Source organism: Hordeum vulgare, chromosome 4H (genome assembly GCF_904849725.1).
Source record: "Hordeum vulgare subsp. vulgare chromosome 4H, MorexV3_pseudomolecules_assembly, whole genome shotgun sequence".
Classification (NCBI taxonomy): domain Eukaryota; kingdom Viridiplantae; phylum Streptophyta; class Magnoliopsida; order Poales; family Poaceae; genus Hordeum; species Hordeum vulgare.
The window spans coordinates 578,928,433-578,941,727 of NC_058521.1; the positions used below are offsets into that span (position 1 = coordinate 578,928,433).

Here is a 13,295-nt window from a genome sequence, read left to right on the forward strand (position 1 = left end):
AGAGAGACAAGACAGGAATATGGGCAATAGATAAGAAAGCGGTGATTTGGCTCCCGAGCTCAGCTTCACCCGGGTCGACCAAAAAAATCAAAACAAATAGTAGAAAAATTCCAAAAAAAATACGTGATAGATAATTTGATGCGTGAGGTCTACTCTAAATTTTAACTTATTTGAACATCTAAACATCTCTTAACAAAAAAGACAAATCAGGATCTGTAAAAAAGTTAGCTGTTAACGAACTGTTCTGACTCGATTTGTCTTTTTTGCCGAGAGCTGCTCAGATGTCTAAATAAGTTGAAGTTTAAAACAGACCTCACGCATCAAAATATCTACCACATAAAAAAAACTGTATTTTTTTTGAATATTTTTAGCATTTGTTTTGAAAAAAAAATCTGAACAGGAGCAGATGAGCCCGGACGCAGACTTGGATTTTCGAATAGATAAGCTCATCTTATTTACACGGTTCTTTTCACTATATGTGTGCCTGGACAGCACAGAAGGACTAACTTGGAACAAAACCCCAACTCTACCGAAAAGGTATATACTCATGAAGGGCATGTGCACCGCATATTTTTGTGAACGAAAAGGTAGGACACACTCTACCGAAAATTCGCTCTCTACCTTATATGTACATCCCATTTAAAAGATTGGGTTGCATCATATTTTACTTTCGACAACTGGGAGCATCCGATGGTTGTCTTCGTACATCAGGCATTCAACGGACTCGGCCACTTGTACACAGTCCAATCCTCTATTCTCAGTAGGTATGCCCTGCTTTCTTTTCCGTTTGTCTGATCAATCGAGGTTCATATTCTGATCTCCAGCTGAAGCAAAGCCTCGTGTGTGCTCGTTTTCAAATGTGGCAAGTCGAGAATCTGATAGAACAGAGAACATCTGTGTTTCCACGAAGAGCTGGAAAACATATTGACTGCTATAAGAATACGTGGGAACAACAATGACACACATATATACTCCCTCCGTCCTAAAATAAGTGTCTCAACCTTAGTACAATTTTATACTAGAGGTAGTACAAAGTTGAGACACTTATTTTGAGACGGAGGGAGTACAAGACTCTGTAAAACTCGATTGAAAAAAACCTTCATGAACGGTCGATCCTTCGAGGGGAAGGAATCAATAAAACTGTCCTTCAGAAGCAATGAAACCTGATCAGACAGAAAACCAGCATAATTTAGTGCATTTTTACAGTGTTTCCAGAAGGTAAAACATCGACGCGACATCATGGTGCAAAGTGTAAACAGAAGTGTATATAATTCTAACCCTGTCATTATCTGACTGTACATTGGTGATGGTATGATAGCGCAATTCAGAACAAAGTGACTCCAAGTATGATCTAAGAACATTTAAGAACTGCATAGATGCCTTAGCCTGCAATATCAGCCAAACAAGTACCATCTTTATCTTAAAAACTACTAATACGGAGTATAGACAAATCTGCTGTACATGAACAGGATCTGAAGGAGGTAAAACTTTCTTCTAGATGAAGAAATGATGGCTTCCAAAGAGGATGGAGCCGCATTCCACATAGTAAACAAAATTAATACCTGAACTTCGTTGCATTTATACATAGGATGTTTCTTGGCCAAAGCATCCTCACATGAAAGTCTAGAATGAATTGGACTGAGATCAGAAACGAGGTCCTTGTAACGTGGAAGTTGAGGCAATAAATTTGCCTTGACCTGCATTATTTATTAATAAATAAAAACTAATGTTCAGTACGAATGAATCTTTTCTGTCATTACAGCACCAAATATGCTCGCACAAGTGTACATGGTGTGATAATATCTACTCATGAATGCTACTTCATACAAGTAAAATACTGCAAATCAGACATGATCAGATCAGGAGGTACGTGTTGTCATTACAGACGTCGAATATTTAGACTAGGTAGTTTATTCCCCTAGATTGGACCATGCTCATATAGTAACAAACAGAAAAAGATAGCCTTCGTAGTTCTTGTTTATGCTGGACTCTGAACACTTTCCTAGGGCTCACAGGTTCATGTGATAGCCTACTGATGTAGACCATGTTCTCTTGAACACTTTCCTAGGGCTCACAGGTTCATGTGTGAACATATCAACAATACAAAAGAAAAAACGAAAACAAAGATTCCATTTGTTACAACAAAAGAAAGGTTCAGACATCCTTTTCCAAGACAGTTTTAATATCAGGAAAGAACATTTCACACTTGCCTGATCTTTCTGTACGTTGATTCTGACAAGACTAGACGCTTTCATCTTGATATCAGGGGGTTTGTGTTGGATACCAGCCTGTAGAAGAGAACATACAATCCCTGAAAGTTTAGCTAATAGTGACTACCTATCATATCATTGGTTCAAGATTGCCAACATGCAGAAATTGGCAATTGCAGTAACTGGTAGTTCTTTGAAATAGCAGCAACCCAATAAATGAGTTTCAAAGAAAAGTCAAACTTACAATGAAAGGGACAGGGGCATCAATGAAATCAATCAATTTTCTTGGTAGAACCTGCAAAGCAAATGTTTGTGCCTTAGAACAGAGTACTGTTGGGAGACATGTATGAGCTAAAGATCTATCACTCTTTTAGTTGAACATAATCTCAACAAGTATGTATATGTTCCGGTAAAACATATAAATATGGTTGGGTAACATGCGCAAATACACAGAACAATCCAGCATATTTTACTGAATTTGGTGAACATGCGAACCGACTCTTTTGAACCATTAATAAGATGCAACAAAGATGAGCAGAAGAATAGACAAAACTGAGCAAAATGCAGAACAAAGCAGATGAAAACCCATGCTCCCACAGGTCCACCCCCAAAAAAACCGATATACTAACATGGTATTAGTGTATTACTAAAATCAAAACAGGATAGAAACTTCAACAGCTACAGGATACAATATACTCCCTCCATTCCTGTATGTAAGGTGTATTATTTTCAGCACGGTGAGCAAGGCACATAAATATAGACAATTTAGGATGAAATTACCCTTGTCTAATTATTTGATTATTGGCAAGTAAATCATTTAGACTAGGAAAGGAAGAGATACATGCAATCGAGAGAGAGAGATTTTTCTTTTTTTCCTCTACAAGGAGATATTCATGCAATCAGGGGAGATATACTTTACTTTTTCTGGAGGGCTAAGAAGGGAATTAAGGGGAAATAGAAGAAATACACCTTATATTGTGAAATTTTATAAAAAACAAATACACCTTACATAAAGGAACGGAGGGAGTAACTTACAGGAAGCAGTAAACTTTGCCACTGGAATGGCCTTATCATTGGTATAATTGACAAAACAATTGCTGACAGTACTCCCTGCAGTTAAGCATTCGAGAGAGCTGCTAGAATCAGCAGGATCAAGTATAGCATTAAACCAGAACACATTATCACAAAACTCAGGTACTTGAAAGAACATACCAGATTTGGGCATATTACCACAATTTGCTTCTCCAACAGAACTCCAGTGAATAATGCTAGCATCTGCAGGGGAAAGAAACAACTTTACATACACAAAGCCAACCATGATGGCAACCAATCACTTATATAATGTCTCGGTAGTTATTACAGGCCTCAGAAAAGAAAAGAAAAAGGGAAAGAAGTAAGTCTCGCTGCAATCCTCCTACTCCCTCCGATCCATACTTGTCGCTAAAACAGAGAATCTAGCATTGAAATGCGTCTAGATACATCCGTTTGAGCGACAAGTAATATGAATTGGAGGGAGTAGCAAATTTCCCAGATGCATGATACTCCCTCTGGTACAGAGGGAGTAAAAAGTACTCCCTTTGTTCCGTGATATAAGGTGCATAGATTTTTGAGAAAAAATCCAAAATATAAGGTGTATTGCATTGCACCACTCGTTTGGATATTTGTTTTGGGGATTTGATTACATTTCCTTATATCAGGTAAGCTCGTCTATTTTCTGATGTTAATTAGTGAGGTGTAATCTCATCCAAGAATTGTGAAATTTTCCCTCTACGTGCGTTCTTTAATTTCCGTGTCAAAAATTAATGGTAAGTTCCATTAGTTTGTAATACAAAGTTACAAACTAATGGAACTCCTTAACTGAACCAAAAAAGAGTAAAGCAACATACACTTTCCAGAGATAAAGCACGACAAACTGTAGCCATAGTCCATATTGATAATGCAAGAGCTTCTTCTGCAGCGACCAAACGGGCATTCACAATTACCTAAACAAAATTGATGATTAGTGAAGGGACAAGGTGCTACAGCTAGTGCCGTAAAAAGTCAATTATCTACCAGATTTGTTTCTGCCGAATTCAAATCATTGTCCAAATTTGAGTCTCCTAACCCCAATGATGATAATCCAGGCCGGGAGTATTTAACAGGCTGGAGATGTTCAAGGGGTTGGAAGACAATTTCTCCTCCGTGAGGTGGCAGAGGAAGAGTATGGTAACCACAAACAATTTGTAGAGGTTCATTATTGTGTGCCTAAAATATGAATGATCAGTATGGACAAGAGCCATCAGATGGAATTCTTCGAACTTGATATTACAGACAAACCTTAGCCCATCCCAGAACTTTGCCATCATCAACACCACTTTCATTCTTCACATTTACTTCATCGTCTTCTTCATCTGACCCAGCACCTTTGACTGAACTGTCACAAACCATAAGAATGCTTAATTAATAAGGTAAATGGTGTTATAATACTAGACGTATCATAGTTCACAATGTTCTATGCATTCCAACATCATCATCAATAAGATACTAAAACAGATTACTTGGAATTTCAGATAAATCCTAGCAGATGTGATCGACGCCATAAATTGCACTCCACAGTTGCAGGAATTATTTTTCAAATTATCAGGGTTACCTGTGTAAAGACTCCATACTCGGTGTGCGTTCTAATCTTGTAGAGGTAGCAGAATGCATGGACAGAAGATCTGGGGAAGTTTGTCCATTCTCATAAGTACTACTTGCTCTTCCAAAGCTATCACAGCGGGATTCCATGTTCTGTGATATACAGTCTTCGTATTGTTGGAAACTATGTCTTCCTTCCTTCTCAGGTTCTTTAGCATAACTAGAATCTGAAGTCTCACTAGCCGATATACTTTCAGGAGAATTAGGTTCCCAATTCCTGAACAAATATGAAGGGGCGTCTCTTTCTGATGTAAGTCCTGGTGAAGAAACAAGACCTGATATACTGTTGACGGGTACAGCATATTCTGTCCAGTCATTGTACGAAAGCCCATTTGGAGATTCAAAATCCCCATCTGATTGATCTTGTAACTGCTCTCTCAAGGAACGGGGGACTGGCCCTGCCAGAGCAATTTCACTGGCAAACTGTGTTATCCTTTCAAGCCTCTCCTGTGAAATTATGCTGTTCACATAATTGACAGCCGAAAAACAGATCATATCTTAGTACTGAATTGGGGAGATACAAAACTAGGAATGTTACGCATGGTTATTAGCTCAGACAAATGGAAGTATATACCCTGGACAAACCTGTTTAACATCTCATAATGTAGCTCAAAAAAAGGTACTCTTGTAAGTAAACAGTAACAACGTGGTGCAGAAACCAAGAAACGGCTTGGCTTGTAGGAAGTCTGATTTAGGGGTGAGACTGCTCCTAGTATACCAGGGGCCCTTTGAACAATTTCCTGGACATGAAGGCAAACACCATATAGTGGTGCATTGTCTGATACCTGGTGTCATCAACAACAATTAATAAGAAAAGAGTAATCGAGAATGCCTGAATACAATCATCCAGGAATATCAAAATTTTAAATCAATAAACAAACAAACCTTTAGGAAGAAGATAAAGGACAAATCATCTCGGCACAGATGTTCCTATGTAAAAGATGTCATACAAGTTAGCAGGTTTGATTCAAAAGAAAGCCTCCATTCAGTATGAAAACTGGAAAACTCAAGTTGGAATCTGATGTGCAAGGGACTATGGGAGATGAAGTTGAAAAGTATAAACAAACACTGGTCTACACTTTACACAAGAGTATCATGTTCTCAACGAAAACAAGGTTAGCAGATTATTCATTGACCCTACCACAGATGGACGGTAAAAGAAAAAAACTGCCAATATAAGGAGGTTTCCCAAATCCTGCTAAAACTAATTTTCACCTGCCCAAATATCACTTCATTTAGATCACTCATGGAAGGAGTCCTCTCAACTAAGCGAGCCTGAAATTTTGAATTAAACCAGAATCAAAAAAATTGCAGTACAGCATATCTAAAAAGGATTAAAACGGATAGAGAAGGGAAAGAACTTTCTTAAAGAAGCAAATAGGAGCAATACAAATTCAGCAAGAACATTATTTATCTAACCTTTACGCCTTCAGGAAAACAGAATGAGGGTAAATCAGCCTCTCGAATTTCCTCTTTCTTTCCAGGTGGATATTTGAAAAGAATCTGCAAGTGGAAAAAGGTAAAAGGTAGATCAGACATGATTTATCTGAACAGGCAAGTGAATCTACAATCTAGAGGCCAAACTCCTAGAGAAATCAGGATAAAAGTTTGCTGTCTGTCCCAGTGTAAACTAGGGAATTTAAGTTTCCAGAGCTTAGCTATCAAGGCTTCACAAGATGGAAACTAGTATTCTGCCAACAAACAAGGCTTACAAGATGATGACAGAGACACTGAAAGTACATGTGCTGACCTTCATATGAACTTGAAATAAAATTTGTGATAAGGAGAAATCCAGGTTATCACTCTGGGATTATGTTCAGATGATCTGAAATTTCATCCAGACCATGATTCTCATTCCTATGAAAAGAATTAACTACAAGTATGCACAGTCACACAGGCACAACAGTTCGGCACTCAATTGAGAACACGCAGTTGTTGATCCTCTCTCCCAACCCAAAAATAATAGCCACCGACCATTGATCCAAAGAGCAATTTACTCTAAACAAAATGCCCACAAGCTGCATCCATTAAAAAAAAGGTAGTACATTCAGTTCCTTTAAAGAACGGTTCTTGCGTGCTTTTAGGTATTACCATGCTGCAGACAGATAGGGGTGCTCTATGAGCCTTTTCATGCTAAGGGAAACATATAGTAACATGAATCCACAAAAAGAACTAGCTATGGTAAAAAACTTTGCATGCATTATCAATAAATACAGTTACAATTGATTACTGCCCGGACCTTGGAGATAACTAGTACTCCCTCCGTCCGGAAATACTTTTCCTAGAATTGGATGTATCTAGACTTATTTTAGTTATAGATACAATCATTTTATTCATTTCTAAGACAAATATTTCCGGACGGAGGGAGTATGTATCCTTTGTTGTGCTGTGAGTAATAAACTTATGGATGGATGAACGGTGTCCTTGAAAATATGCAACTATGACATGATCCAGATCAAAAACCTCTCTTAATGTTAAGTATGTCCTAATCAACTCGCCAAAGTTATGCACTACATTTTAGCATAACAGGTAATGTACAGAAAACCAGAAGATAAATAAGACGATAGATAACTACAACGAATCATCTAGAGAAGACGAGTGTATTCTCAGCTAAACTTTTATTTCACAAATAACATTTGCGAAATAGACAGGGCTTTAATAGACAATTTCCCCTAAAGCAGAAGAACGCCTAGTCAACAAAGCATCCCACCTGTGGTTCCATGGTTGGTATTGGTCCATGGTACTGAATTTTACTAAGATCAACAACCTCTGAACATGCCACATTAGACTCCCAAGCTTTCTTTTTTGCAAAAGCATCCTCAATTACTGCAACATTTGCATAAGAATGGAGTCCAACTACGAAAAAATGTTCAAAGAGCGATGATGGTTCCTTAAACTGATTCTGATCCTGCAAGAGACATAAAAAATAGCTTTAAAAAAGGAAAGTTCAGCTAAGTACAGATAAAAACTGCAAGAGAAACTAAAGGAGCAGGTGAACGTATCTAAGTCTCAAAGCTATCTCTATAAACTTAAAATTCCGGGAGAAATTCCACACACCACCAGGAGAGCATGCTTGTAGTTGGACATATGCTCTCAAGAAAACATGCTTGGACATATTTAGCAATTATATCCAAGCAGTAAGAGATACGTAACTTCACTTTGGCTGCTCTGCAATCACACACTCAAATACCTCAAAGATAAACTGTTCATGGATGCCAAATGTCCTAAGAGAATGAAAAACATCATCACGCATACTGCATTGCTAAGAGTATGCAAAAATTCTCCAATGCGGCCCCAAACAATAAAGTATGTTATAGTAATTCGATCATCTGCTTACCAATCTGACCAGTGACTGTTGCTGAACCGTATATAACAAACAGTGAAAATAGAAAGAGGGAGCGTTAGAACTCCATCTGTCAGCTGCTGTTTTACATCTTCTTACAATGTGAATCTGCCCATTTCTAAGTACGCGGAGACTCTCGAGCTAGTTGCATTGATTTACCACTTCATCTATCATTTATCTATGCAGATCACCCGGCTAGACAAAAGTTGCATCCGAATGCACAAGTATGATGAGCAGGATTGAACAAAACAGCAGGCACTGTACCCGCACCTTGGCGTGGATTTGATACCACTGCCGCTTCTGGTTCGCCATAGCCTCAATGTTGACCGTAGTGCGCAGCAACTGCTCCCTGGGGCTCCTCTCGGCGCCTCCTCCACCTCCGACGGGGCCCCACTTCCACGCGCGCTGCATCTGCTGCCGGAACCGCTGGAAGCTGCTGGTCCGCACGTGGCGCGGGTGCGGCCTGATCTGCGGCGCAGACGAGGACGACGGCCCGGGCGAAGGCGGTGCCGACGAGGACCTGGACCTCGAGTCCTCCATCCCTGGCGAGCCTGCTGCCCCCGACAGGGCCCCCCAATTCCCCTCCTCCTCCTCCGCGCCCCTCGCGCGCTGCCCCGACGGCGAGGCGCTGCCCTCTCGCGATTCGGAAACCGAAGGCGACCAGCCCGCGCCGTCAATCCCCGGAGGCCCCGACGCTCCCGACGCCGGAGGTGACTCGTACGCCTCCTCCTCGTCGTCCGCGGCCCCCGCCTCGTCGCGCGGCGGAATCGACACCGACATCGACGGCGACGACGACGGTGCAGCCTCGCCCTCGCGCCATGTCACCGGGTGCGCGGAGGCGGTCGGCGAGACGTCCACCGCATCCTCGAACAGCTCCGCCTCCCGCACCTCCTCCTCCGCCAGCCTGAGCGGCTCCGGCTGCTCCGGCGTCGGCGTGGCGGGGCCGCCGGGGAGCGCCATACGCGCCGCGCGATCGGAGCACGGGCCACGCCTCGCGCGCAATTGAATGCCAGGGATCAAACCAAACGGAAGGGGGAGGGGAAGAGGACGAGATCGTAGAGAGAATAATAATAAATGGTAAAAACAGAAACGAAAATGGAAAAGAAAATAGCCTGATGGAAAGGTAACCGGGAACGGGAAACGGGAACGGGCGTCACGTGGACGGAGGGGGGAGGTGGGCGAAGGTGGCCCACCTGGCAGGTCTGTTCTTTGTGAGGCTTGTCTCGCTGACATGTGGGTTCACGATACGGCCGCATCACGTGAGATTGCACATACACCAACGAAGCCAAAAGGCACGAACCTTTTCCGTTGTGACCTTCGTTCGAGCTTTTTCTTTATCTTTTTTGAGACTAGCAAAAAGGCCCGTGCGTTGCAACGGGAGAAAAAAAAATACCACACGCTTTTAATCTTTTTATAATCATTTTAATTTATTAAAATAATAAGCTAACTAACTAATGTAGTCAGTCCTATCATATTTTATTGAGAAATCAACCCATCCATTGTTAATTCTACCATGATGAGAAATTGAACGGGACAAGCAAAGCAAAACAAAGAGGCTACGTAAATTGATCAATGGACTGTTATTTTATTTCACTCATGGGATAGAGAATGTGGGATCAGATGACAAACTGAAGGTGGTGTTTCATTCTCTGTCTCTACAACAATACAATCTTACATTCAATACATTTATTCATCAGCAAACAAATCCTCATAAAACAAAATTTCTTACCGGTGCTTGGCACACGGTTGGAGGCATGGGGAGGGGATCTCACCAGATGATGAGTTCCTGCCGGAGGAGGGGATACGATGAGGGAAGCAAGGGTTAGGCGCTTCTATCTGGCCATAAGGAGTCGCCGTTGCCACGTCATAACCTCGGAGTTCCCCGTGTGAGCCACAGAGGCCAGCCTCCACCTGCAAGTACTTCGCTCCGCCGCGCCGCCGCCGTTCTGCATCGATCAAACGCATCATCTCCGATCACTGTAGCCGTCGCGTTGATTTGATCCAGAAGATGTGCTCGAGCGCCGAAACGGGGGCAGCAAGCGGGCAGAGGTACGGCCGCGGAGGCGGGTGGGTTGAGATCGACAACAGTGGTGGTTGAGGTCGGTCGCGGAGGCGAGTGGTGTGGCAGCGGCCTGGGCACACGCCAGGGTGGACCAGGGTCGACGCGATGCGCTCGAGCGCCGCAACGGGGGCAGTGAGCGGGGAGAGGTACGGCCGCGGAGGCGGGTGGGTTGAGATCGGCAGCGGTGGCGGCTGAGGTCGGCCGCGGCGGTGAGTGGTGTGGCGGCGGCCTGGGCACAGGTCAGGGTGGCCCAGGGTCGACGGGAGGAGGCGATGCATACGGGTATAATTTTTGCAGCGAATCGTTTTTTTCCTTTTGCGTTGCAGATAAATGATGGAGCGCGGGTTGAATAACAAAAAATACAGGAGCTTTTTTATAAAAAATTCCGCGGTGGGTTTTTCGACGGAAACAATAGCCTCTTTATTATTAGGTATAGATAGCTAACCGTTCATGCAGCCGCTTGAGAAATTATTATTTTTTCAGTGTAACCTAAGAGCATCCACAATATAGCACGTTTAAACGGACGTGTATATCCGTTTTGGGGGTGATCTGCGCCGGCGGACCGGTCCAGATTTTCGATCGGCCGCGCGCGGGTCGCAGGATCCACCAACCCCGCGTCGTCCGCACCGTTGTATCCGCATGCAACATTTTACTTCCTATGCAGCAAATTTTCGATGTCACGCAACAATTTTTTCAACGGTTGCAACAAAAAACAAAATTTGTAGCAAAAAAAATATCTACATGATCGTAGCAAAAAAACGAAGCTGATGGTACGTGGTAGCAAAAGTCAAACCTCGGTTGTAACAAAAATTTACGTGACGTGTATGCAACTTTTTAGTGAATGGTTGCAGCAAAACATGATGCCGGTTATAGCAAAAATTAACACGGTTGTAGCAAAAAGTAAAAAACATCGATTGTAACAAAAAATCCGACAAACTAGAGTTGCAACCAAACGTATATGCAGCTTTTTTACTGAGACAAAATATAGTAATAAAACGCTTGCAGCAAAAATGACGCAGGTTGCAACATATTTAGACGAAAAATGTTGCATCCGTTGACCGAAGAAGCGCGCGGATGGCAAAAATGTTGCAAGGGCCCGCGCGCTAGGGGCGACCGGCGCGTCGGTTCGGCCAGCGCGCGGGTGGGAAACGATTCCCATCCATTTTACATGGTGAGACCAAAAATTGACGTCGAACAGCTTGTCTAGACGAAGGCACGTATACACATCGTTCAAATCGGCATGGACGATGTTCACTTTTTTTTCAAATGTTGGTGGTTGTACTATCAAATTCATTGATCCACCTCATGTCGTCGGGTTGGATCCAGCCGCCTCACTCGAGGAAGGGCCGCCGCCCAGGGGCAGCATGCACTCAGGGGAGGGGTGGATCCAGCGGTTGCCACCGCGCTCGGGGCCATCACACTGGTGGTCGAGCTCGCCGCGGGTGGACTCCAACAGGAGTCGATGTGTCAGGGGCATGGGGATGGCCTATGGGCTCTCTATCGCTGGACTGGGATGGCATGGCTTTTTGTCGCTGGATATATTCGATGATAGGTGGTTAACTGAATATGTTATGTGCTACTAAACTAAATTTAGTCAAAGGTTATACTATCAAATATGTTCAGTGCTCCTCGTGTTGCTACCGCTACTTATATAGAGATTTTTGTCTGATATTAATGTTGCTAGGTAAGCTATATGATGCAATGCTATATGAAACTTATGTCCGTTTTTTTTACCACAGTGTATCGAATCTGTTGATGCATTTGAAAAAACACACTCATTTATTCCGTATGAGTACGAGATGGGGTCATCTTTACTCCCATAAAGTTGTAGTTGTGCATGCAAGCTTTTATTGTATCACCAATTTCTTTACGTTTCCAACCTTGGTGGTCCTTGAACAATGGCAAAACGGGATATCAAAACTTCAAAAGCTCTCTTTATTGGAAATATGCCCTAGAGGCAATAATAAAATGGTTATTATCATATTTCCTTGTTCATGATAATCGTCTATTGTTCATGCTATAATTGTATTAATAGGATGTTGGGGAACGTCGCATGGGAAACAAAAAATTTCCTACGCGCACGAAGACCTATCATGGTGATGTCCATCTACGAGAGGGGATTTCCGATCTATGTACCCTTGTAGATCGCACAACAGAAGCGTTAGTGAACGCGGTTGATGTAGTGGAACGTCCTCACGTCCCTCGATCCGCTCCGCGAACCGTTCCACGATCTAGTGTCGAACGGACGGCACCTCCACGTTCAGCACACGTACAGCTCGACGATGATCTCGGCCTTCTTGATCCAACAAGAGAGACGGAGAGGTAGATGAGTTCTCCGGCATCGTGACGGCGCTCCGGAGGTTGGTGGTGATCTAATCTCGGCAGGGCTCCGCCCGAGCTCCGCAGAAACGCGATCTAGAGGAAAAACCGTGGAGGTATGTGGTCGGGCTGCCGTGGCAAAGTTGTCTCAAATCAGCCCTAAAAACCCACTATATATAGGAGGGAGAGGGGGCCTTGCCTTGAGGCTCAAGGAGCCCCAAGGGGGTCGGCCGAGCCAAGGGGGGGAAGTCCTCCCCTTCCAAACCGAATCCAACTAGGTTTGGAAGGTGGAGTCCTTCTCTCCTTTCCCACCTCCCCCTTTTTTTCCTTTCTCTTTGATTTCTTATCCTTTGGCGCATAGGGCCTTCTTGCGCTGTCCCACCAGCCCACCAAGGGCTGGTGCGCCACCCCCAAGGCCTATGGGCTTCACCGGGGTGGGTTGCCCCCCCCCCCCCCCGCGGTGAACACCCGAAACCCATTCGTCATTCCCGGTAACTCCGAAAACCTTCCGGTAATCAAATGAGGTCATCCTATATATCAATCTTCGTTTCCGGACCATTCCAGAAACCCTCGTGACGTCTGTGATCTCATCCGGGACTCCGAACAACATTCGGTAACCAACCATATAACTCAAATACGCATAAAACAATGTAGAACCTTAAGTGTGCAAATCGTGCGGGTTCGA

General features: G+C 43.3%; 1 protein-coding gene across 7 annotated transcripts; it reads right to left on the reverse strand.

The window, feature by feature from the left end:
• Positions 1-415: 415 nt before the first annotated feature.
• LOC123449690 lies at positions 416-9,301 on the reverse strand. Of its 7 annotated transcripts, none has more exons than XM_045126993.1 (18): positions 8,500-9,301; positions 7,597-7,794; positions 6,306-6,389; positions 6,102-6,161; positions 5,772-5,816; positions 5,472-5,671; positions 4,840-5,346; positions 4,527-4,623; positions 4,263-4,454; positions 4,097-4,192; positions 3,423-3,485; positions 3,246-3,320; positions 2,455-2,505; positions 2,211-2,288; positions 1,563-1,697; positions 1,279-1,386; positions 1,098-1,163; positions 416-912 (listed from the first exon to the last, which is right to left on the reverse strand). In XM_045126993.1, exons 1-18 carry the CDS (start codon positions 9,187-9,189, stop codon positions 796-798), a joined length of 2,862 nt encoding a protein of 953 aa, XP_044982928.1. In that variant the 5' UTR covers positions 9,190-9,301; the 3' UTR covers positions 416-795. The 7 variants fall into 7 exon arrangements, with proteins under 7 accessions (XP_044982928.1, XP_044982929.1, XP_044982926.1 ...); XM_045126994.1 differs by having other exon boundaries at positions 4,103-4,192; positions 8,494-9,301; XM_045126991.1 differs by having other exon boundaries at positions 8,494-9,301.
• Positions 9,302-13,295: the final 3,994 nt, after the last annotated feature.

Excerpts from the sequence above, each read along its gene's own strand:
- LOC123449690 (XM_045126991.1), bottom strand. The coding sequence starts at position 9,189 with ATGGCGCTCCCCGGCGGCCCCGCCACGCCGACGCCGGAGCAGCCGGAG. Across the intron at positions 4,624-4,839 it reads AGTATGGAGTCTTTACACAG|TTCAGTCAAAGGTGCTGGGT; the intron begins GTAACCCTGATA and ends GGTTTGTGACAG. Across the intron at positions 913-1,097 it reads AGGATCGACCGTTCATGAAG|CTCTTCGTGGAAACACAGAT; the intron begins GTTTTTTTCAAT and ends TATGTTTTCCAG.